Below are 24670 nucleotides of genomic sequence, written 5' to 3'. Positions count from 1 at the left end.
ATCGTCCAAACCGACGAATGAGACCTGGGGCGCATGCACATATCATATCCCTTTATCGAGTATGTCTCTGCAAGGCATATATACCAAGAGGTTTCCAAAGCGGATCGACGCGAGTTCTAGAGGTTGACTTCTGAGATTTTCCGTCGCGTATGTCGTCTTAGCGAAGATTCCATGGTCGCAGAACCCCGTTCCGAGCGACTCACACCATTCCTGTCATCCCTGATGACCACTGAGGCTTTAGAGCATCTCGATGCATACCCAAGATCTCAGATAGAGCCGTGACTATTCAGATGCAATGGTTAGCCATAAATCGTTTTGACGAGTTCCGATTATCGCCAAACACAGTCCTGAGACAATGGGATAAAAACCATGGAAATATTAACAATGCCATGAATATCATCAACCCCCAAACCCCCAGGCCTTCATCGCCAACTTCCAAATATGTCTGTGCTTGGTTAAGATCGTTCCAGATCTCGGCATCTTGAACCCACGGTGGGGAAGATCCAGCAACTAAAAAAGTTGGGATTTGGGCTACCATGGAAGCCATAGCCATTGTTGACCAAACTCCAGGGTGAACCTCTTGCTGTGTCCTTTCTCAATCTCATGCTAATTTGAGTATGATGCTGATCGAGACAAACTGAGACAAAGGGGAAATTGGCCACACGACAGTTTCAATATTATTATACTCAAACAGCGCTTGAACAAGCGGCAGATCTGACGCTTGATTGTCACTCCAGTGGCTCCCAGTGCCAACGCATCAGGGCCGAAGCGGAAACTGGTTCGTCCAGCAACCATGGAGAATAGTCACCCTTAGGTTCCAAAGTCGAGGTACTCGAATCTCAACGGTACCACCGAACTGCGTGTTGAAACTTGAAACTGTTGATCGTTGCAGTGGACTGATCGTATGCTATACTTGGTAGCGAAGCTGGTCGCAGCTCGCTAATGTCAGCAGGATACATGAGAGAATTCAAGAACGGCGTCATAACCCCAAGCGTCTAGATTACGCTGTCGGATATCCATACATATGAGAATAATAATATCCGAATACTCGAAACACTGACTTGGCTGGAGTTTTCCTGAGTGTTGGCAGTTTGGCACCCGACACACAGACACAGTCCCCAAGCCTTGCGTGCTTAGGCAATTTCCGACTTCCCTCGATCACCTCTTTCCTCTTCTTCCCCAGTCATAGCATATTGACTTGTCCAGTTCACCAGCCATTGAGCCCCGTCACTCAACTCCATGACGGCTACGAGCCTTTTTTCAAATGCTCGTGGCGGTCTGGTACTGAGCTGACCAGGGCTGAAGGTACGTTCATTCGGTTTCTGTTGTGCGTTGGATTTCCTTGTTCTCTCGCTCTCTCCTCCCAGCCATCTCATTTTCGCCCTCCCACGCCTTAACTTCCCACCCCGTTATTCGACCAGCCACAGTTGTTCGGACCCCCTTCCTCCTGGTCGCTCAATTCTTTCTGCACATGTTGTGATCCCATCTGGCCCCGATGCTTATTCCTGTCTCCATCTTTTACCCACATTCCTCGTCCGAATTGCAGTTGCTCACCATCTTCTCAGAGTGCTGGACCAGAGGGCCTCCGTCATTTCGGGATCTCCACCGAGCTGCTTGAGAGGATCTCTCTGACGTCGGCAAAGCCCTCAATCGCAGCTGAAGATTGAGGGAACAATCCAATCTGCCCATTCTTCACGTTGTCATCGTCTCTATTCCCACATCGTCGCCAGCAATCCTCAGCGGTGTCTCACCACGGCCACGGCTCAATTAACGAGATCTACGAAGTTCACGACCCATCAACCCTTACGACCTTTCCACGGCAACGTCAGCAGCAGGCTGCCTCTAATCCTGCCTCTAATCCCTCCCTTAATAATCCGGCAGATCGACCCTCGAGTGCGTTGGGAAGTCCCCGTTCGTTACGCCGAACGCCTCGTCTGACCCATCAACGAGCTGCTTCGGTAGATGTGTCGGGACGATACAACCAGATAGAGCAATCGATACCAGTCTTGGTGGAATCCGCGACTGTTCGACGCAATCGCAATCCCGCTATCCGTCCGGCCCTTTCGGAAGCACAAACAGACGACGCGGGAGAGTACGATTCCGAGGCCCACGAGGAACGGGCGAGACAAGCCGGGGAGTCTTTCTGGCCTCATCGATCGGCCCGTGTCTCTCCACGGACGGCTTCTGCGATCCTTTGGACTCTCGAAGAGGCAATCCGAAAACCTTTCCCATTCACCCCAGACTGGGAGGAAGCGAACGCCTCCATGTCGGATCTTGCGGGTCTCCCAGTCACCTCTGCCGGTAGCGGCCGGACACAGAATGGCGCGACACGCGCAGCGCAGGGACCTGTGCCGTTGAACCCGCACCCTGCGAGCGGTGTTAGGACGCCAACTGATATTATGAGACAGCGTCGGGATCGAGAAGCTCGGAAGAAGGCAGAACAAGAGGCGAGGGCGCGAGAGCAGGAGGAGGAACAAGTCAGGCAGACTCAACAGGCTCAGCCATATGCTGCTGGCGTTGCCGGGGAAAAGACTGCGCAGCGGCGAGTAGCCCCTAGACCAAATACAGCGTCGGAAGCCCCGACCAATGCTCCTGGGACGACTCGCCGCGCTGAACCCCCAAATCATCCCCAAATGACCCGGCAACCTCTATCTAGCACACAACCTCAGGCCGCCCCGGCGAAAGGTGCTGCTGCGCCCGGTTCATTCGCCAAGCCAGCACCGGGACAAGCTCCTGCAACAAACCAATCGGATTCTTCTCAATCCCAGCAGCAACCGCGCCGTGTCGGGTTCCCCCACGCCTTTGAGCGTTGGGAAACCTTGTCTTCGCACTGGGAAGGCTTGACGAGTTACTGGATTCGCAAACTAGAGGAAAACAACGAGGCAATGGAACGAGACCCTCTCAGTCAGCAGATGGCTCGTCAGGTGACGGATCTCTCCGCTGCTGGTGCGAATCTTTTCCATGCGGTCGTGGAGCTACAGCGCCTGCGAGCATCGTCGGAGCGGAAGTTCCAGCGCTGGTTCTTCGACACTCGCGCGGAACAGGAGAAAGCCAAGGAGCATCTAGCCCAACTCGAGAAGCAGCTCCTGAGCGAGCGCCAGGCCCGTACTGAAGCGTTCGCTTCCTTGCAGAAGACCGAGGGTGACAAGACTCGCGCCGAGGAGCTGTTGAAAGAGATGCGGCGTGAGCTGCAGATCTCAAAAGAAGAGGCACGTCGCGCGTGGGAAGAGCTGGGCCGCCGCGAACAGGAAGAACGTGACCGCACCAGCTCTCTGCGGAACGGCGAACCTACGCTTGTCGGGGGTGTCCAAGTTGTGCCTATGGTCCCGGGTCTTTCTCATCGGCCGTCGGCCACGAGTCGATCCCCGCCGCGGGAGAGTCCATACTCTGGCAGCGAAGTTGCTGGGAAACACCCAGAGGGTCAGTACTACGACGAGACTCCTGTGTCTCCCATTGAAACGGACCCATTCACTGAAGGAAAGGACTTTGCACATCAGCCTGCTACCACAACAGCCGAGTCTCAGGGTCAACATGCCAGCCACTACTACCCGCAGCAGGGCAGCAACATGCAAGCTGGTCGATCTGCATCCGCGAATGATGATCGGTCGTACGACCCTAGCGTAGCCAGTAGTGAGCCAAGAGATGAGGAGTATGGCGACTACAGCCGCGGTCAGGGCCGTCCAATTGAGTATCCCCCTGCGATGTCAGAAGAGAGCGATGACTATGAGCATGAACCTCTGGAGGAGGGCTATGGATCCAGTTCCATGCCACCGTCGTCGGGCGCGTTGTACACGCCGACCAGCGTGGATTACAGCGGTTCGGGTTGGGGCGTTGGCTCAGGTTGGGACTCTATGACCCCCCGGCACCGTCACCCCACGCGCCTCAGCGATGTCCTCGAAGAGGACGAGCCGAGGACCACACCTAGTCGGGCCAGTCGGGCCAGTCGTGCCAGCCAGGCCAGCCGGAGCGTACAGTGACAGTGATGCCACTGAATTCTGAACCTTCCACGAATTTGACGCTTTTCTTTTTCAACCTCGCACGTACATAATTGCAGGTCCACCGGTTGAAGCAAAATTGTGTTTTCCTTTTTTTTTTTTTTTTTTTTTCCCTTTCCATCTTTTGGTTACTGCGTTCTGCTGCTTTCCACTCGGATATGAATACCTGCTTCGGTTAACGCTGCTTCATTCTTGACTTTTTTATTGTGTTTCACTAGTTTCGCCTTTCCACTGTTTACTTAGAAAGGTTACATAGGGCAATTATTGTAATTCTAAAATGACGAAATGAAGTTCAAAGGCGAATTCCTCATGCTTGTGTAGCTCTGGCTCCATCGCCAGTATCTGTGAACCCCATCATGTGATCTGCAGCCTGAGGCAGCCAACCTAAGCCATCCCGGAGGACCCGCAGATCCTCAACTCCATCGCGTCAGCCGAAGAGCATCTGTCAAAGCTCTATCCTCTCCAACTTCCACACCACTCGCACACATCATCACCATGGCCTCATCAATGCGACCGATTTCCCGGGTCCTCGGCCGCCTCGGCCGCACAACACCCTCAACCCTCGAAGCCAGCACCACCCGCCTCCCCATCCGTACCACCCCAACCGTCCTCACTCAGTCTCGCCTGCACAGCCAGCGACCATCCGCGACAGCCCAGAAGCTGAACGCACACATCCACACCGGGCGCCCCTTCTCGACATCCAGCGTGCGCCTCCGCGCCAAGACGATGGGCCAGCTGCGGGCGCGCAACGCGACGGGCCCGTTCTCGTGGAAGGCGGCGCTGCTGTTCGTGCTGACGGGTGCGGGCATGATTGTGTATTTCCGGGTGGAGAAGGAGCGGTTGGAGCGGAAGCGGATTGCGGAGATGAGTAAGGGGGTGGGCCGGCCGAAGGTGGGCGGGCCGTTTACGCTGAAGGATCTGGATGGGAAGGAGTTTACGGCGGAGGATTTGAAGGGGAAGTATAGTTTTGTATGTGTGCCTGCTCTTATCAGTTTTCTTGCCGGGGGGCAAGGAAGGACTGGATGGTATGGTTTTGCTGACGGGTTTGGCGTAGGTGTATTTCGGGTTCACGCACTGCCCGGATATCTGCCCCGATGAGCTGGATAAGATGGCCGAGATCATTGATAAGGTCAAGGAGGCGACCAAGGGCGAGAATATCTTCCTGCCGGTGTTTATTACATGTGATCCTGTGCGGGATACGCCTGAGGTGCTACGCGCGTATCTGCAGGAGTTCCATCCCGATATCATCGGGTTGACGGGGACGTATGACCAGGTCAAGAATGTGTGCAAGCAGTATCGGGTGTATTTCAGCACGCCCAAGGACGTGAAGCCTGGCGAGGATTATCTGGTGGATCACAGTATATACTTCTATCTGATGGGTAAGTGTCTTATATCCTTGCTGAAAGTGGATGGGCCGTGCTGATCCAGTCTGCAGATCCCGAGAACGATTTCGTCGAGTGCATTGGCCGTCAAGACACTCCCGAGTCGGCATCCAAGGTCATCCTGGAGCATATCAACGACTGGAAGAGGGAAGGAAAGCCGTTGAAGAAGGATTAAATTTGCGTGATTTGTCGCTGTTGCTTGTCACTGTATAAAAAAGCACCTGCATACTAGACTTGAAAAGCCCGTGTATATTAATTAGACCGGACCTCACTTCCCACTCCAAAAGGAAAATCACCACTCACCACTCACCAGCCCCGTCTCCACTTCTCTCCCCTCTTCTCCTCTACTCCCTCTCCTCCTGCTTCTCAGCCACCACCTTCCCCTCCGCATCCCTCTCCCGATTCTCCCTCCACTCCATCCCCCCATCCACAAACTCCTCCCGCTTCCAAACCTCCAACCGTGCCTTGACTTCCTCCAGCACCTCCTCGCCAGCCCGCCACGCCATCCCCCGATGGCCCGCACTAACCGCCACGACAATCGACGATTCCTGGATCGGAACCACCCCCAACCGATGCGCAATATACACACCCTCTAGACGGAACTTCTCCGCCGCCTTCGTCGCGATGTCCAGTAGCGTCTTCAGCGCCAGCGGCGGGTAGCACGTGTAGCTGAGCTGCGAGACGGCGCGGCCCTCGAAGGTGTCGCGTGTTGTGCCGAGGAAGAGGACGTTGGCGCCCGCGGCTGGGGAGGAGGTGTGTGTGAGCGCCTGCGACGGGTTTAGGGGGGAGTAGGTCAGTTCGAGGTGGATGTTGTGCGTGGGCGAGGTGAGGGTGCGTGGGTATGTGGTTGGATCGAGGTGTGGGGGGAGTGACGCCAAGGCGGAGGTGGAGGGTGTTGATGTTGCTGTAGGTGTTGGTTCTTGGGGCGGTTGGGATGCCATTGTGAGGGATGTGTTTTTGATTGAAGGCCGTATGTTGGCTTGGTGGGGGGTGGGATGGGATGAGGTTAAAGGGAGTCAAGTCACCGGTGATTGTGGAGATGACTTGCTCTTATCGCTTTATCGGTGCGGGGAAGATTTGTGTGTCTCCCCTTGTGGTTTATATATAGGGAGGGCATAGTGTCACGAAAGTCATAGTTCTTAAGATAAGATGAGATTGACGTTGCACGTCTATTCTAATATCACTCTGTTGCAATTATTCGTATCATCGTGTCACAAACAAACGTGGACTCCATCTACTGCACGAGCACCACAACCGCTTCATAAGGCCGCAGAGACCAGCTCTCTCCTGAAAACCGCTGTGATGCTTTCTCTACTCCTTCATAGGTATTCAGCAACACCTCTTTGACGCCCTTGATACCCCGCGCAGCAAAGCTCCAGTCCAGGGTCTTGTCGGTGAAGTTACCCACAACCAGCGCCTTCTGGTTCTCATACTGCCGCGTATACGCAAAGATCTCCTGGCTGTCACGGTCAACCATATCGTAGTTGCCGTACACGAACAGATCCAGGTATTTCTTGCGCAGTCCCAGCACCGCCGCCCAGTAGTGGTAGGTTGAGTTTGGATCCTCGACCTCCGCCTCGGCGTTGATGCGGACGTAGTTGGGGTTGACCGACATCCAGGGCTTGACGTTGGGGCCGGTGAATCCTGCGTTCGGAGCGGAGCTCCATTGCACGGGAGTGCGTGCGTTGTCTCGAGATTTCTTCTGGTACTCTCGTTTGGCAATCTCTTGGGCCTTGGTGTCGAAGTGCTTGTGTTTGATCAGCCTGTTGATCGTTGTTGTTAGCTTTATCCAATGCTTCAGTGTGGGTAATCGGGTTGTACATACCCGTGCCAGTGGTTGAGACAATCGATGTCCTTGTATTCCTCAATGCCCCATTCAATCGGGACATTGCTCATACCCAGCTCCTGGCCTTGGTAGATGAACGGCGTACCGGCCTGCAGGGTTAGAAGGGTAGCCAGAAGCTTGGAGGCAACCAGACGATGCTCTTCCTTCGCATTGGTGTACCGGTCAATCGACCGGGGTTGATCGTGGTTCTCCCAGTACAGGGCATTCCAGCCGTCATTCTCGTACATGAACTTCTCCCATCTCTCAAAGAAATCCTTGAGATCAGTGAGCTTCCATTCGCCGGGCTCGAACTTGTCGTATTTGCCATGGTCGATATCCACATGCTCAAAGTTGAAGATCATGTTGAGCTCGTTCCGACCGTAGCGCACGGCTTTAAGGACTTCTTGTGTGTCTTTCACGAAAGGCATCTCGCCCACGCTGAACGCGTCATATTCTTTGAGGATCTCTCCCAGGCCCTGCAGATACTCATGTAGGCGAGGTCCGTTGGCGTAGTATTTGTCGGCCCACTGCCAGATGCTGCGGGGATCTTGAACAGGCGCGTCGGGGAAGGCCTGGTCCTTGCTGATGAAGTTGATCACGTCCATTCTGAATCCGTCGGCGCCCTTGTCCAGCCAGAAGCGCATGATGTCATGTACGGCCTTGCGCACCGGCGGGTGCTCCCAGTTCAGGTCAGGCTGCTCTGTGGCATACAGATGAAGGTAGTATTCGTCTGTGAGCTCATCGTACTGCCAGGCGCTTCCTGTTTCCATATTAGAACTTGCGTACAGACTGTACGGGTATACCGGACATACCTTGGAAATGCGAGACCCAGTTATTCGGGGGATGGCGGTTCCCCTGCTCGTCGTATTTGGCAGGCTTCCAGATGTACCAGTTCCGATATTCATTGTCCTTGGAACTGCGAGACTGCTTGAACCACTCGTGCTGGTCACTGGTATGGTTCACCACCAGATCCATCAGGAGCTTCATTCCTCGCTGATGGCAGCCCTGGATCAAGTTCTCTACATCCGCGACCGTGCCGTACTCGTCCGCGATGCTATAGTAATCGGAAATGTCATAGCCCATGTCGACCTGAGGCGACTTGTAGGACGGGCACAGCCATACAATATCGACGCCGAGGTTCTTGATGTAGTCAAGCTTCGAGACGATGCCGGGAATGTCTCCGATGCCATCATCGTTGGAGTCCTTGTAGGAAGCCGGCCAGATCTGGTACACGGAGCATTCCTTCCACCAGGCGCGATGGATCTGGGTAGTGTCGGATCGGGTCATCGTGCAGAGCCGCAGTGAGCCAAATGGATTTTAATAGAGAAAGAAATGAATGAGATTGTGCTCAGCTTGTCTCAAGTAGAAGGAAACTGCGCATTCTTATAGTTCGGTGACCTGCACCGCGGGGCAGCCAGCGATCATCTCCTGCGGAGAAATTCTCGGTGGATTATGTTGCTGTCCCAAGCCACCAACGGGTCCATCATGCGCAACTGAACAACTATAGGATCACAGAAAGAAGAAATTATGGGTCGGACACGCTGATCGAATAATGATGAGGCGCGGAGACTTGATCCGAAGGTTAGTTGCGTTGAAGATGATTCTCTTTGGCTTGCGGGCAAGCTGTGGCCCACTAGAGCGCTCCGAATGTATAGAAACCGGGGAACCCTGGATCGACCCTCGAAGAGAACCCCAAAGTGAGACAGTTTGAAAAGATCGTCCGAATTTGAGCTATCTTCTGTTTCAAATGGTGTACATGACCAAATCATCTCCTTCCCTGCTTATGTCCAAAGTTTGCATTGTAGTCGTTATAAACGCTTGAGCGATGAGCGAGACATGGGCGTAACCAGTTCAACGCTCAAAGGTATCGCTAGCGAATTCATTTGAACCCTATCTGTCCTGGTTTGAGTTAGTTGACTGTGACTACCGTTTGTAAGTAAGGAACAAGTAGATATACTAACTCGAGAAACCTGAGTGGTAGATGACGCTGCAGCTCCCTAATGTTCGTTCATAGAGAAAGCCCCTCGAAGCTGAAGATGAAAATGGGATAGCAGAGGTTTGTTGAAGGCTGTGTGGAGGCTCAGTCCTTTGATCGAAGAAGCATGCAGTGGAACGACAGCCCTATACCCTGGTTAGGACTATTTATGCTCAATGTGAAGCAGTAGGCTTCTTCGAGGAGACATTTAAGGGAAGACATACGTGCCAATGAAATGCGTCCGGGATTTATTCTTCATTGATCCAACTGAATTCTTCTTTTTGGAGGAAGCTTCCATGTCTACCAGACGATCCTGTCTCGTCAGATGGTACCGGGAAAATGAATTGCAGGTCGTCTTGGTCAAGTCAAGCTGAGATCTTTGCGCTTCTCACGTCTCTATTGAATATGGTTAGGAGATTGAGGATGGAGTGTAGAAGAGTAGAAGCAATCAGATGTCAAAAGTGTTGAAGACAAGTTGCACTCACATACGAGAACTTGAGAATCTAGGCATGAGAGGATATGTTGCACCCAAGAAGTGGTTGCTCTACTTCTGCTCAGTGTATCTCTTTGCTTAGATGCATTCCTTCAATTGCTTAGATGACATTCGACCTCGTTGCACTCTGCACGTACTGAAGCCAGACCACATCTCCCCTCCCATACCGACAGCATACCATCGAATCCAGCTATCTCAGGGTTGTCCCTCGAGAAATTATCAGAGTAGACTTTCGCCAACATCAACACCCTTCTTCTGGCTTTCAGCATGTGTACCTACTACTCTGAATCATTTGACCAGAACACCTTTTTCCAGGAGAATTCTTCCAGAGTTTGTCTGTAATCAAGCTCGCGGACAAGCGATAAAGTATACTGTGTAGATCTAAGAGAACAGAAGGTTAGAAAGAGCAGAAGTAACGAAGGTATGAAATTTGCGAGTAGACAGAAAGCTCCAATATGAAGTGCAGAGAAGGCAGAGGAAAATCGATATACACATAGAGTAGGCATAGGGAAGCAAGCTCACCTTATTTTCAGGCCTCCCCTAAGATGACTTTGGCGAGAAAAAGACCACCTTCTGGTATCCGTCTTGATTGCTAGTACCGCGTGGATTGCTTCTTTTGACGGGTGGGGATTGTGTGATTTTTTAAAATCATGTCCAGTAATTGACATAAAGTGATAAATACCTGGATGTCCAATGAGTGATGGCTGGTAGTTAACTGCATTGATATCTATACTGATGTGGATATATATTGCGGTGATGCAGCATCACTGCCCATTAATTAAATTCTACCATCTACTGTGTATCTCCTTTCTCTTAAGCACCACACAATCTTCTTCTATCAAACATTTGCTACAGTTCAATGGCAGCCACTAAGCCTAATCCAGCAAAGTAACTTTACTTTGTTTTCCAAAATCAAGCATTGGCCAGTGCAAGGATGATGATCCAGATTAGCGCACGTGCCTGTCTTCTTCATTCTACTCGGACTACATGCTCTACCACTTACGGTATCGAAATAGACTGCTTGAGGAGTTCCCCTATCCTGATATATCACTTTTATGCCATGCTAAGGGTAAAACTCATGTTTGGTGCTTGGGTTCTCCTTCTCTTGGCCGTTGTACGTGCAGATGCAGATGCACAGCTTCAAAGGTACGAGCACTTTGTCCCTTTCCCATCTACTCTACAGCATCAGAGATATAGAACCAACATGGAACAGAAAAACCGCCAATCTCGAAGAATGCATCCATCCACATCCCAACAGCTGCAATTTCTACGCACAATGTCTCGAGTCCAAGTACCACTGCGGATCATCCGGCTACCCAATCGGGTTTGGACAGAGGTTCTGTGCAAAGTCCCTCATCTGGAAGCCAAAGATGAGCCCTTCAGGTCAGAAATGGATTACAGAGACGATGCTGTGCTTGCAAGAGCAGCTGGTGCCGTTCGCTAACGGGTCCGAGAGCTCGAGCTGTGGTGAGCTGGAAGAGTACGCTCTAGGCACCCATGCTGGGTGCTATGTGAAGAGTGGCGTATGCACTCTGCCAATTGAGGACTGGGGGAAGATCTTGGAGATCGTCTTTCCGGCTCTGGTGTCTGATCCTGAGAATTTCCAGTCGGCGTTTTCTACTGCTAGGGACTGTGTGATGTTGTATATTTGGTTGATTGGGAAGGAAATCCTATGACTGTGTGGTTCCACTGAATGTATATTGCCGAATTCTACAAGGGATTTACTCATATGAAAATACTGGCTACTTGTTCACTGCAAGATGTGGAGACAACGAGAGAGGCCATGCGTAAGGGTTTAGGATTTCGCGCTTCCCCCCTTTTTTTTGGCTTTATCTTGGATGCGAAACAATGGCCCGATTTCGATTTAAGCTCCCGTCCCTGTCCCGATCTCTAGCCATTATTAGGGAACTTCTGCAGGAACCACGGAAATGCGAAAACTTTGTTCTATCAAGAAGCTTTGGCCACAAGCCAGTTCCCAGAGCAGACTCGCATACAAGTTGGGTGCCAAAGCGGATATGAAACCAAGCTATTGAGAGTCACAGAGAACGATGCTTCCAATGTCCAAAGCTTTGTATTGAGATCGACCTGACGGCGAAGGACCGTGGGCAGAATGATGTGCTGTATTGAAATTCTGTGTCTCAGAGTTCATATCAAGGTTCTTTCGTGTCCGGCAAGATCGGTTTTCTGTTTATCAACAGCAAGCGATTAGTCACTGTAGCTATGGGAGTACACATATACTCGACGACGTATCCTTGCTCCCCATGCCTAGACCGAGGCTGACCATGAGCAGATCTAGTGAGAGTGCATGAGGGAATTCTCACTCTGCACACCTGCGTTGCGATTTCAGAGTGTAGAAGGATCGCGCTTCTTGAGGAGGTATTGGTCTAATACAATCGTGTGGAAATGGACTATTTCTTCAGAGGAAGGCAAAAGGAATACCTTGATGCTTTCGACTATCGTCCGAATTAGTGTAGGAATTGACCTTATCTTCAACTATCGAGGGATGCACGCTTGGGGAGCTGTGTGAACATACCTCTGCACACAGGTCATCCCGCACTGTACTTTTTGTCCGCGCCTGGAGGAATATTGGGGAAGATATTCAGATACAGAATGTCTGCGATAGCTAGAATAGTCGTGGTTCTGCTGGATGGCAATTTTTAACAGAGGCTTTGAAGGAACGACAACGACCAGAGCAGATTCAGGATAGAGAAGAGGAATACGTCGTAAAAAGAACCAGTATACTGGAATATTCGCGGCTCCAGATTATGCTCGACACCCTGTGTGGTTTGGAGCTCGCAGAGGGAGGGTAAGCTTTGGCTATGTTTCTTCTGATCGCCCTTGTACTGAGGTCAACGTACGGAAGAGACCACGAAATGCTCTTTGACTCGAGTTGGCATGCTTTGATAGAACAGATCTACCTCGCTGAACAAGCCTCTTTTGCTTCAAACACACCCGCCTTCTTCTGCTGCCATTATCTGGCCTGTAGAACTGTACAATGAGCCTTTATTTCCTAGTATAATGAACTATCTTATCCAACCATGTCTTTATGCACAGCATATGAAGCCTAACAATGAAAGAAGTTAACCCATGGGCATCAATCTGTACAACATTGAATGCACAATCACCTTAAGTCTCTTCACCCACCCTCTTCCATTGTCCGTCCTTTGGCGACGGTCCAATTTTCTCTATGACGACAGCTTCATTCACTGTATCATGTATCGTCCTATCTGGAAGTCTCTGTTCCGAATCCAGAAATGACGCAGGCTGCCACTAGAGGCCACTCAATAGGCTAGTCTAATGTGGACAAAGGCAGATTCTGTGAAGCTATTCACTGTTGACACCCTCTTGAAGGCGCTAGAAGAGAGAATATCCCTGATTTCCTTGTTTGCTATGCTGTTAGCGCGCTTGATAGGCCCCAAAAGAGTCATATCCCCATCATATCCACCTCCAGCAGTGACGACAGCAGAATTCTCTGCACTTGACATTCACTCCATCGACAACTAAGCGAGATGTCTGATTCTGAGGCTATCTCTAGCGTCATATTGCCCAGGTATAAAGCTACCTGGCTCACTCTGCCTCAGCTCTTCTTCTTCCTTTCTCTCCTCACCTTGCTCCCATCGATTCTCTCTTGCTACCTCCTAGTTACTATTCTCCATTCGATCAACAACATCTCCACATACAAGCACGCCTCTTCTTTGTGATTACAAAGTCAAGTCTTCAATCACAATGAAGCTTTCCACTCTTGCCCTTGGCATCTTCGCCACTATGGTGGCTTCTGCTGCTATCCCTTCTGATAACGGTCAAGGTATGCTCCTTCCTTTCCTTCTGTGTGGCTTGGGTCAGCTCAGGGTGCTCTTTCTTTTGTCTGTCATGTTTTAAACCTTCGAGTTCATGCAACTGACACATACCAATTGCATCAATAGCTCCTGTCAGCTCTGCTGATCCCGTTTGTCACAAGCATTCTGACTGCGGCGTCGGATACTGCGATCGCGGCATCTGCGTTGCTGACCCCCCCCAAGCTGGCTCGCGATGATGCTTCTAACGTTCCTTGCGGCAATAACAAGGATTGCTTCAATGGTCTTTGCGTTGATGGTATCTGCCATTTTGGTATTGGAGAGGGTCCCTCCACCGATGTTTCGAAGGTTAATCAGAAGGTTGAACGCGCCGACCCAGTCTGCCACAAGCACTCCGATTGTGGTGTTGGTTACTGCGATCGTGGTATCTGCGTCGCTGATCCTCCCAAGCTCGCTCGTGGCATCGATGCCGACCCCGTCTGTCGCAAACATTCTGATTGCGGTGTTGGTTACTGTGACCGCGGTATCTGTGTCGCTGATCCTCCCAAGCTCGCCCGCGACATCAACGCCGACCCCGTCTGTCGCAAACATTCCGATTGTGGTGTTGGTTACTGCGATCGTGGTATCTGCGTCGCTGATCCTCCCAAGCTCGCCCGCGACATCAACGCTGACCCTGTCTGTCGCAAACATTCTGATTGCGGTGTTGGCTACTGTGACCGCGGTATCTGTGTCGCTGATCCTCCCAAGCTTGCCCGTGATATCAATGCCGACCCTGTCTGTCGCAAACATTCTGACTGTGGTGTTGGCTACTGCGATCGCGGTATCTGCGTTGCTGATCCTCCCCAGTAAAGGGTTCTTCGAGCTGGCTGAGCACAACTGGATGTTGTTGGTGAGTCTTTTCTCATTCTCATTGACATGGTTTTTTTTTTTTTTTTTTGCTAACGATGTGGTTACAGCAGCACTAAACGCTCTTTTGTCACTCTCGCCCTTCGATGTTGACACACTGCTTCTCCTTTTTCTTGGCTCATGGTGAACGTGGCTCGGTGGATGATCTGGATCGTCTTGGTGGCTTGATGTTCTTTGGGCTGTTGAATTTGGGGGATGATGATTAACGAATTTCTGGCTTTGCAATTAGTTTACTTTCTACTTCAGTCATCTGAGTAGATTAATGAAAGTATTTGATTTCTATCTTGTCTTCTTCATCTTGCTTTGCGGTCGACTTCGTTAAGTTGAGAGTATTGGTCGTAGCTGGTTCAGATAGACTTCGACGTTGTTTTGACTATGGCTATACCAGTTTAGTCGTAGTCGTAGTTGGTACTGTCGACAGACAATTCGTCTAAGTAACTCGCTCATAGATCAAACAGGAACTTGCAATGTGGGAATCAACTTCCTCTCTCATCCAAATTCCAGCTCTCTTCCAATAGCTTCACTTTCCCACCGGGGTATATCATAAGAAGGCAACCGCAGAAACCATCCGATCTATGCTTGCTTACACCTCGGATGCGACAGCTGGTCGAACAGAGAGTTCATAAGATTATACGTATATTCTTTTCCGATGCTCTCTGGTTTAGCCTTTGTGATGATGAGAGGGGCCGTCTTGTAGGATATCCCCTTTTTTTTTTTTTTTTGGCTTAACGCTACACATAACTCTGTCTATACATGCGTGTTTGTATTGAAGCAGTAGCTGGGCTACAAGGAGTGTGACGAAGGAATCAACGAAGGATAAGCCAAGAATACGAGGAATGACAACGCAGCGGTGCCGGGACGAGAGTAGGCTCTTCAACACGGTATCGTAAGCATCTATTATTATCTAGGAGATATAATGACAGGTATATATACAATAGGCGTTGGGTGATCAAGGGTCACACAACGCTCTACAGGAGAGAGCACAACGGGCCGTAGTCCAGTCCATCCAGGTTCTTCTGGTAGTAGAACATGCTGCCCACACACTTAGGGCAGTAGAAGACTCCCTGGGGATCGTACTTCTTCTTGATCAGCGCAAGACGCATGTAGTTGATGCCGAAGAAGTCGCTGGCCCAGAGGGGATCGTTGCGGTCAGCCTGGTCAATATTAGTTATGAATTCGTCAGATTAATGAAGACAAGGGCGGTTAGCATCGTACCTCGTTCATGTAGCTTCCTAGGAAGGGGGTAAGGGATCTCATGGCTCCTCCCTTGACGTAGGTGATGTCGTCCTTGACGGACTGAGCGACGGCGGCGCTGGAGGTCGCAGCCCAGCCGCGAGCGACAACCTGCACGATGTAGGTAGAACGCCAGGCGGGATTGACGCTGGAAAAAGGGTCGGAGCCGTCGGTGAGGACCTTGCCACCGCCAACCATCTCCATGCTATTGATGGTGTACTCCTGGGGAGAGCCGGCGATGACGCCGATCATCTTGCGGAGACTGGCGCGGTCGGCAGTGAGAGAAAGCTTGCTGAACATGCGGGAGGTCAGGGCAGAGTTGGCCGTTCCGGCGGGTTGGTGCACGCCAGACATGGCGGTGTAGTAAGCCGCATAAGTAGGGAACTGGAAGTAATCGACGTTGACGGACAGAGAGGTACCGTTGTATTGCTGCAGCTTGGACATCAGGGGGGCGAAGGCGGCTTGGGAGGCGCTCAGGGACTTGCCCATGGTCGCGATGGCGTGCACATAACCAACGTTCTGGTTGCCGAAGATGGTCATGGGGGCATTGACAGCCCAGGTACCGTATCCAGAGTAGCCAGCGTCAGAGAGAGCGGGGTACTGGCCGTAGATATCGGTGACGGCTTCAAGGAGAGCATCGAGATCGCCATTGATGGGGGCAATGGTGAGCGATTGGACGACGACTGGCAGAGTGGGATAGGCCTTGAAGGTCATGGAGGTGACCACACCGTAGGTACCACCACCGCCACCACGGATGGCGTAATAGAGGTCAGAGTTCTGGCAAGCGTTGGCAATGGCAATGCTGCCATCCGCCAGGACGACTTGAGCTTCGAGGATTTGGTCGGCTCCGAGACCATAGTCGCGGCTGGCAGGGGAATGACCGCCACCCTGAGGATAGCCACCAATGGCGCCAACAGTCTGGTTCTTGTTAGGCACTGTACTGCTGGAGAACGCCTATGAGAATAAGCATACCGGGTCCCCACCACCAACAATGGTCATGTTGCGCTTGAAAACTTCAGCGTACACTTCTCCCCAAACATAGCCACCGGCCACGGTGAAGGCAGCTCCACTCCACTTGGTGTTGGCACAGCCATCGGAGGGCTGGTAGGTCTCGTGGTATGTGATACCCTTCTTGAGATACTTCATCCAGACTTGAAGGGCACCGTATCCTTCCGACCTAGTTCCGTCAGCACTTGTATATCTAGCGGGGGAGCATGAAAGCACATACTTGCCCAGAATATCATGTCCTGTGTTTCTCACAACCAGGCGCAGATTATTCTTCTTTGCAAAAGAAATACCCGCTGCCACTTCCTTAACCTCCGTTGCGTTGACGGTATACAGCGGCGCTTGTCCCAGGGTGCAGTTTCCAGGCGTCTGGCCTGCCGCTACGGGAAGACATGAGTCGACCGTGGGGTAGACGTAGCCAACGGGTGAGAGTGACTGGAAAGTGGAATTGCGCCACTGAGAGAGAACATAGGCGCATTGCTCCGCATCCTCGTAGGGGCCAGGATAGCAGGAAATGGCAGGTGGCGTGTCGAGAATGAGCTTTCCTGAGACCGTAGTGTTCAGGGAGTTCCATGAATCGATCGAAGGCCAGCAGGAATCACCTGGTACCTGGAAGAGATTAGCAAGTACGATATAAGAGCCATTCCAGAGCAAAGGGGACACTTGCGCATTTGCACGAGGGAACAAAAAAGGTAGCATAGCTGAGCCCCGATAGGGCCAGCAACGAAAGGAGCGTGGAGCCCATCTGGAATACAGGAGTGGGCGGAATTACAGATTAAATAGTAAAAGAAGGTCAAAGAACGAAGCAAGGAAATGAGTGAGTGACAGACGATGAAGAAGAAGGAGCATCAACCCCGCGAGGAGAACGTCGAAGGCCCATGTTTAAGTAGTATTGCCAATCTGGGGGGCATTTTCACAACCCGCATGGCACAATGATCTGATAGAGTTATGCATGTTAAATGTCATGCTTGAAAGCCCTGACCAAGTGCACGACTCTTGTTGAAAGTAATGGCATTTTTTATTTCCGTCGTGGCGACCACTCGGTTTGTCGGTTCCATCCCAGTCCTGAAATGCCGCGTTTTAGTCGCAAATAGGTAACATCCCCTAGCTGCTTAGTTTTATTTTTTCTTTGCGACGGTGCCTAGTGAACGGGGAGGACAATCCGGATGGTCCTCAGCGGGATGGCTTAAATGGACCGTTTGTGTGAAGTGATGGGTGTTGTTCAACCCGGTTAGGACGATGGAACAGAGTATGGGATCTAGATCCGAGCTTTTTTGGTACTATGAGAACCACAGTGTCACTTGGGAGTTGGTCAAAGTCTCAAAACTCAAAGACCCAGGGAGGAAGATAGTAGTCTATCTATGGAGTGGACCGAGGATCCATACCTGCCAGACTGCCAACAAATCCACACTTCCACAGTCCACTTATTTGGCGTAGTGGATCCAGAGGCGACCCGACGAGACTTAACCGAGGAGAGGACGGAGATACTAGTATGATAGCCAACAATCCTAGTTGAAGCTAGAGGCAAGTTCATTTAGAGATGCCATCTGAATGGACAGCGGCACGAAACGACAGCCCCAGGACGATGAGAGCGTTGATATGATACGAGCAGCATCGAAGTGATCCCACTCCAGGTGTTAGTGTCTGTATTACTCCTTCTCATTTCCTCCTCGGGAGTTACTTCATTTCCGTTACCTCGCTTAGACTGTAGTGCGGCATTAGACTTGGGGCTGGACACTCCACAAGACACAAGTCCACATGCGTCCGTGCCTCCGCGGTCGATGCGTCGGTCTTTGAGCGTGCGATGATCTTGTTGATCAGCGTGATCGTCGATATCATCGATATCATGATCGCTATATGGAGTATTATTCGATCTAATGAGTATAGATCCCGTCAGAGATTGACTTCATACATTGCAAGAGATGAGATATTGGGAAGGGGATGGAAACACCGGTCTTTTGTTCTTCTGGTCTTCATCAACCTCGCCCCGTCCATGTGGTATTGGGGTTCATATTTGGGCCCGAAGCAGCAGAGTGACCCTGTCTAGTTTCAACTAAATCCTTGCTATGTAGTTAGTCAATGTCCACCCCTGCTGACGGTTAGCCAGCTGAGTGTTAATATATTCTTATTAGTTATCGATGGATGCTGGGGATTGAAGCCAACCACTCAACCAGTGACTAGAACGCACCGACGGGGGTGCTGAAACTGCTCCATGGCCAGTATCATGCAACGGTGTAAAAGAAATGGGGAATGGAGACGCAGTGGGTTTCGCCTTCTGGATACCCTTGGAAGCAGAATATTTCTTCATTTGCATTCTCTCCTTGCTGTTGGTCAATTGTTCCGTCCAGATCACCAAACAAAAAGCCAAATCGGTACTATGCATAAGAAGGAGCCTGTTACTAGTTTGTGGGAGATAGTTCGCCTGAGTCTGACAGTCTCGAATCCTTGACCTTCGCTCCCCATACTAAGGTAGGCTGGTAGTAGCATCAGTTCGTACTCCTGTTATGGTCACGTTCATATTACAACTAGATACATACCCTGTCGAGATATATTCTAACTATCGTCTGGGGTGTCTTGCGGATCCTTGTTCCTAGATACTTGAGTGGTTTCTTCTCCACCTTCAGTCCATGCGCCTCCGTCTTTCATCATGAGCACCTTAGCCCCTCAGGGCGTTGCGAAGAGACTTTCTGAGAATGGATTGATAGCAGTGACTTGGGTTGGTGCTGTCTTGGGCGTCGTCTTCGCCAGTGTCCGCATAGGAATTCGCCTCAGACGGATGAAACGCCTCCTCGCCGACGATTACTTTGTCCTTGCGGCTCTCGCCTTCCTCATCACCAACGCAGCTCTCCAGACGGTACAGGCGCCGCATCTCTACTACATGCTGTTGAACAAAGGAGGTCCTGATATGCGCTACCACGCCACTTTGTACATACGCTACGAGTTTGTGATTATCGGTATCTTCTGGTCGGTCTTGTGGTGTATCAAGGGCTCATTCCTGGCGCTGTTCTGGATAATCTCGGATGGACTGCCGCAGTATCGGTGCGCGTGGTGGGGGATCTCGATCTTTACGGTGTTGACGTACATCGGTTGTTGGCTGGGCTCGGTGCTGAACTGTCATCCTCCCTCGAATTATTTCAAACTTGGTATGGCTATCGCATCACGGGTGAGGTTTGTCAGTTGATGGAAGTTCTAGGAAAATGCACCAAGCCAATCGATATCCAGGCTTCGTTGATCTCAATCTGTTATAGCACGGCTGTTGATATCAGCACTGATTTGATGAGTATGTCCATGCAAGCTGAGAGTCCAGCGAGATTTTTGTCAGAATATTGACCGTTTGCAATAGTCATGTACTTCCCTCTGCGCATCCTGTGGAAAACCAAGATGAACCTCCGCCAGAAACTCGGTCTGGCCACCGTCTTCTGTCTCGCTTTTATCATCATCGCTGCGTCCATTGTTCGCGCCGTCGCTATCACCGGCAAGTCATACTCGGATCAGGCCGCTCTGTCCGTCTGGAGTATCGCCGAATCTTCCATCTGTACGTATACCGTCGCTTTGACGGAGTAAACAAGGAGCTAACCAGCATAGCAATGATCGTTGGATGCCTCCCCCCCTTCAAGACCTTCGTTTCTGGAAATAACAGCAGCGCGAACTACAACTACAACTATAACTCGTCAAGGCTTGCTGGGAACAACTACGATCGCTCCTCCGCCCGAATCAAGAGACGCTCTGTCACCACGGGCAGCTGGAGTGAATTGCCTATACCCCTGCAGGAAAGAAGCCGGAATACATACCAGAACCTGGAATATGGGGCACAAAGAAAGAATGATGTGCATATCGTCACGGGAGGTGTCTCACCTTCAGACCACTCTCGATTGAGCATATCGGAGGATGGGTCTGGACATAATGAAATTAGAATGGTCAAGGAGTTTGTAAGTGCTTTTCTCTTTCTGAATTGGATCGAAATGAGTAGAAGACTGACTGACCTATTCACACAGAGTGTGGTAACCTCAAAATAAAGCATGTTTTGAATGTCAGTCTGTGAATGTTTTAGAGATGGCAATAATGGGTGTAATAGAAACGATCTAAGGCTCTCATATAGAATCTAGCAGTCACTATCTAATCTAAATATCGGTTGCTGCGAATGAGCAAAGGAAATCTGGCATATATATGTCATCTTACCTGAGTGATGTAGATTCTTCGCCTATTATCTTCTCGACAGCTTGTGCACTAGCAGCTATCCTCTCCTCACAACTTTTTCACTAAGGGTAATAGTCTCAATTTTTTACTTGTCCAAGATATCACTCATATACTATGCTTTATCTGCTACAAGCAAACGTCTGTCGCCTCGCACATGGACAATAAGTCTTTACACATGACTCTTTTCCCTTTCTGCTCTCTAGTTGAAACAGAGAGCCATACCACGATCCCGCTTCGCCCTCTCCACGTCAGAAATACTGAAACAGACGGGTATGAGGTCTTAGAGGAATATCGCAACTCAAAGCTTTGAGTCGTACTATGTTCCTCTATGCACCCGTATTTCGTTGGACAACTTACAGCCTCACATGGCTCAACAGAAGCACTCATTGCATCCAGTCAAAATTATACCCAGAAGCCAAGATCGAGGACCAGAGCGGATGATTGTATAATGAAACACTGGTGGGTGACACTTAGCGTCGAGGCACTACCACCGCTGGTCGCACTGTGCTCATGAACCCCCTCGTGCGGATGAATGAGTATGTCTTAGGTGACAGCCGATGCTGGCGCATGAAGCTGCTAGTGGGCGTGGTCTGCTTACAAGCTGTCCATTCTGTCTCGCATTGTCGAGAAAGCTCAAAACATATTGCGAAGGACAGTGCTGAATTGACCATCTCAATACAGCCTTGGCGTTGCCCTGGAATGACGAGCCTGAAGACTTTCCATCCGGCAGGTGGCCGCCACCACTCGCGCAAGATATTTTCAAGCTCCGTCACACCTTACAGAACAATGTTCATCTGGTATGAGATCTTTGGCTGCTAGTACCAAGTCATGGCTTGACTAGCTCGCCAGCGGCCCCTACACGCTGCTCCTCCATCTATACCGAAACCTGAGGATTCCCCAAATTTGCTCGATCGCTTGTTGGGTTCTGCTTTAGGTCATCAAAATCGTCAACAATGGCACTGGTGTCTTGCTCATACCGTTTCGACACCATCTATACCTGGTGTAGAGCATGGCTGACGATGAGGAGGAGGTGTTGGTTGAAGAAGGAAGATGGCGTAGGAGAGGGAAGGGAGTATTCAAGTTAGTCAGTTCTGTGTACTCACTGGGCTGAGACGGCCATTATTGTATCTAGTGTGAAAAGCGTAGAGAATTTTCACTCTATTCTTAGTCTTACTGTCTTGGAAGGTGGTACGGTGAATGCTGTGTAACATGTGAAGGGGACCGCATCCCTATCTTATCTGATCTTTCTTGCCCTTTGATTTTTGATGTAGATTTGGCGATAGAACAGAGATTCTGCCGTTCGTTAAGAGTCTTTTTGAAGACTCCCATCGGCCATGGGTAGGATTCGAAGTCCCTTCAGCAACGGGATCTACAGGTCTACAGGAACACCAAGTTTTCAAGACCAGTTACTAGCACTCGTTAAGCTATCCAGCTATCTTTATGGAGCACCACACGTGTAACTTAATCCGAAGCAGCCCTGCAGACACGAAAGCTCATTTACAGCTGGCCGCAGTTCTCAATGACGATCTTCTTCTTGGTAGTGCCAGACGAGGTGCCAAGACCCTCGATCTTCTTGACGAGGTCCATGCCGTCCTCAACCTCGCCGAAGACGACGTGAGCGCCATCGAGCCACGATGTAACGACGGTGGTGATGAAGAACTGGGAGCCGTTGCTGTTGGAAGAGATTTGTGTTAGCTTTGTCCCGACTCTCAATCTGGTTTTGTAGAAGCGGGGAAGGGGCCCGTGACGTACGTGTTCTTGCCAGCGTTGGCCATGGAGAGCAGACCGGGCTTGTTGTGCTTCAGGGTGAAGTTCTCATCGGCGAACTTCTCGCCGTAGATGGACTTGCCACCAGTGCCCTGTTTCCATATATTAGTTTTCTGCTATCTATCTATCGATTGCGGAGGAAGCTTAAGAGGAACTCACGTTGCCACGGGTGAAGTCACCACCCTGGAGCATGAACTGGGGGATGACACGGTGGAAGGCAGAGCCCTTGTAGCCGAAGCCCTTCTCGCCGGTGCAGAGAGCGCGGAAGTTCTCGGCGGTCTTGGGGACAACATCATCGAAGAGGTTGAAGGTGATGCGGCCAGCGGGGGCTGTGAGGATAGAGGTCATCAGCAATCAGCATTTCAACTAGACAGTGCCCCTCCATCAGGACAGACAGAGACAGGAAGTAGTACTACATACCGCCATCAATGGCAATATCGAAGAAAGTCTTGACACCCATGGTTGCTAATGTGGTGGAGAGTGAATGGAGGAAAGGTGAGAGATAGATAGGTAGATAGATAGATAGATGAGGATGAGAAAGAAGATTGAGGAGGAAAAATGTGAAGGAGGGGCAGTTTTGAGAGTCCGACGTATGACTTTAGTTTAGCGTCGAGGCTAGAGATCTCCAAGCCACCCCTCCCCTCCCGTCTCTTCTTCTCCCACTTCCGCCCGCCGCCAGTCCGCTACGTCATAGCTCTCCGCATTCACCTCATCTGCAGCAGTTGACACTGTATTTACAAACAGTCACTTAGGGCCGGGGATAGAGAGATCGTCTATCAGGCGTTGGTTATCAATTGAATTAACTTGGATCTACAGTGGAATCAGTTTGATATCGACTTGATGTGGTCGGCCGTTGCTGCCTTGATGCCGCGTAACGTAAGACCAGCTGCACGTGATCTCGCTTACGATTCCCGACTAGGAAATCAGCTGGCGAGCTCTTGGAAGCTCTCCGAAGCTCCCATCATTCCACCTCCACTTGTGTCTAGATCGTGGTTCAAACGGCTTTCTCAGCACACTAACAACAACCTCCATTCTCTGTCATTGCAGCATGTAGATTGGTGCTTATTCAATTGATTTTCTCCGCGGTATTTTTTGGACCTACCATAATCCCTGCAAACCAAGGTGGTCGAGCTTGGTTCCTGATCAACCATGAGCTGCTAGCAGCTCTAGCCCAATACTCGTACGGCCGTACCTGATGTGCCTAATGGCATGCAGAAGAAAAAGCAATGAATCCCCAACGTCGATCCACAATCATGTGCCTGACTGTCAGGTACCCATCAGCTTGATACGCAGAGCTAAGCCACCAAGCCACTGTCAACACTAAGTCAACGTTGTCAAGAATCAGGTTCCTCCAGAGAACCCAGCCGTGCCGCGAGTGTTCGCCTGGTGGCAGTTCGACTACAATCTTCCATCTGACTTGCTCGCTCATTCTCTCCCGACTCAAATTCTGTAGGAAACAATCGCTCGGGCAATCCCTACTCTTGGTCACATACCCATTTTCTCGGGCGCTCTGTTGTAGACAGCTGGGATTGATGTGGAAACCAACGCGATCTATCGTATCGCTAAACTAAGCCTATCAAATTATTGACTGTCTTCTGCTTAGCTGAATGTTCGTATCAGTGATCAAGATAAAAGCCGGTTCCCCTACAGTTCTCTCAATGTCTAACCATTTTAGAAAAAGGCAGACAAGGCTTTCTCAGTTTGGCGCTTCTCTGCCCGACCTCCCAACTCATTGATTGATATGATCTTTGTCCATGTGTGGGGAGTGACTCACTGAATCTGTACTTCACTTCATTTCTGGTTGTACAAGAAACAACCCGCGCCGGCTTCATTGCCCATCGTCTTCCAAGCTTCCAATACCACTGATATATGGGTTGAATCACCCTCTCGCTAGATGTGAGCAACTCAGTAGCCGCAGGCAAATTTGTCGCGCAAGGTATACTAGGATAGGATTGGACATCTTCCACACAGTCAATCCGCAGGGCACATGCTTTTCTCAAGAAATGGCAATCCTGTAATCATCAAGGTAGTTTGGGTGCAAAGATAAGCCCGCTCTGCAACAGAGGACGTTAGCAATCGTCTACACGATCAAGTCGGG

At 50.7% G+C, this 24670-nt stretch overlaps 9 protein-coding genes across 9 annotated transcripts, besides 5 other annotated features; 5 read left to right on the top strand and 4 right to left on the bottom strand.

Moving 5' to 3' along the window:
- Positions 1–1837: 1837 nt before the first annotated feature.
- Positions 1838–1861: a microsatellite.
- Positions 1862–2264: 403 nt separating this feature from the next.
- Positions 2265–3977, top strand: ACLA_035580 (uncharacterized protein; the record flags this gene model as incomplete). The annotated part of the gene is made up of 1 exon (XM_001270780.1): positions 2265–3977. One exon carries the CDS (start codon positions 2265–2267, stop codon positions 3975–3977), a length of 1713 nt encoding a protein of 570 aa, XP_001270781.1.
- Positions 3978–4079: 102 nt separating this feature from the next.
- Positions 4080–4106: a microsatellite.
- Positions 4107–4490: 384 nt separating this feature from the next.
- ACLA_035570 (SCO family protein) lies at positions 4491–5552 on the top strand (the record flags this gene model as incomplete). Its single annotated transcript, XM_001270779.1, has 3 exons — positions 4491–4964; positions 5050–5374; positions 5431–5552. 3 exons carry the CDS (start codon positions 4491–4493, stop codon positions 5550–5552), a joined length of 921 nt encoding a protein of 306 aa, XP_001270780.1.
- Positions 5553–5721: 169 nt separating this feature from the next.
- Positions 5722–6318, bottom strand: ACLA_035560 (molybdopterin synthase catalytic subunit; the record flags this gene model as incomplete). The annotated part of the gene is made up of 1 exon (XM_001270778.1): positions 5722–6318. One exon carries the CDS (start codon positions 6316–6318, stop codon positions 5722–5724), a length of 597 nt encoding a protein of 198 aa, XP_001270779.1.
- Positions 6319–6611: 293 nt separating this feature from the next.
- ACLA_035550 (glycoside hydrolase family 13 protein) lies at positions 6612–8489 on the bottom strand (the record flags this gene model as incomplete). Its single annotated transcript, XM_001270777.1, has 3 exons — positions 6612–7140; positions 7203–7962; positions 8015–8489. The coding sequence occupies 3 exons, from the start codon at positions 8487–8489 to the stop codon at positions 6612–6614; spliced, it is 1764 nt and encodes a 587-aa protein (XP_001270778.1).
- A 2241-nt stretch (positions 8490–10730) lies between these two features.
- On the top strand, positions 10731–11346 carry ACLA_035540 (uncharacterized protein; the record flags this gene model as incomplete). Its single annotated transcript, XM_001270776.1, has 2 exons — positions 10731–10816; positions 10884–11346. 2 exons carry the CDS (start codon positions 10731–10733, stop codon positions 11344–11346), a joined length of 549 nt encoding a protein of 182 aa, XP_001270777.1.
- Positions 11347–13396: 2050 nt separating this feature from the next.
- Positions 13397–14313, top strand: ACLA_035530 (uncharacterized protein; the record flags this gene model as incomplete). The annotated part of the gene is made up of 2 exons (XM_001270775.1): positions 13397–13475; positions 13604–14313. 2 exons carry the CDS (start codon positions 13397–13399, stop codon positions 14311–14313), a joined length of 789 nt encoding a protein of 262 aa, XP_001270776.1.
- Positions 13834–14307: a microsatellite.
- Positions 13862–14307: a microsatellite.
- Positions 14314–15338: 1025 nt separating the features above from the next.
- Positions 15339–17307, bottom strand: ACLA_035520 (isoamyl alcohol oxidase; the record flags this gene model as incomplete). The annotated part of the gene is made up of 3 exons (XM_001270774.1): positions 15339–15524; positions 15586–16521; positions 16576–17307. 3 exons carry the CDS (start codon positions 17305–17307, stop codon positions 15339–15341), a joined length of 1854 nt encoding a protein of 617 aa, XP_001270775.1.
- Positions 17308–19255: 1948 nt separating this feature from the next.
- Positions 19256–20650, top strand: ACLA_035510 (uncharacterized protein; the record flags this gene model as incomplete). Its single annotated transcript, XM_001270773.1, has 5 exons — positions 19256–19751; positions 19802–19888; positions 19952–20143; positions 20194–20537; positions 20606–20650. The coding sequence occupies 5 exons, from the start codon at positions 19256–19258 to the stop codon at positions 20648–20650; spliced, it is 1164 nt and encodes a 387-aa protein (XP_001270774.1).
- A 1652-nt stretch (positions 20651–22302) lies between these two features.
- ACLA_035500 (peptidylprolyl isomerase) lies at positions 22303–23032 on the bottom strand (the record flags this gene model as incomplete). Its single annotated transcript, XM_001270772.1, has 4 exons — positions 22303–22477; positions 22558–22664; positions 22732–22901; positions 22993–23032. The coding sequence occupies 4 exons, from the start codon at positions 23030–23032 to the stop codon at positions 22303–22305; spliced, it is 492 nt and encodes a 163-aa protein (XP_001270773.1).
- A 40-nt stretch (positions 23033–23072) lies between these two features.
- Positions 23073–23100: a microsatellite.
- Between the last annotated feature and the right edge of the window lie 1570 nt (positions 23101–24670).

Source organism: Aspergillus clavatus, genomic scaffold (genome assembly GCF_000002715.2).
Source record: "Aspergillus clavatus NRRL 1 1099423829802 genomic scaffold, whole genome shotgun sequence".
Classification (NCBI taxonomy): Eukaryota; Fungi; Ascomycota; class Eurotiomycetes; order Eurotiales; family Aspergillaceae; genus Aspergillus; species Aspergillus clavatus.
This window is presented reverse-complemented; position numbering and strand designations above follow the sequence as displayed.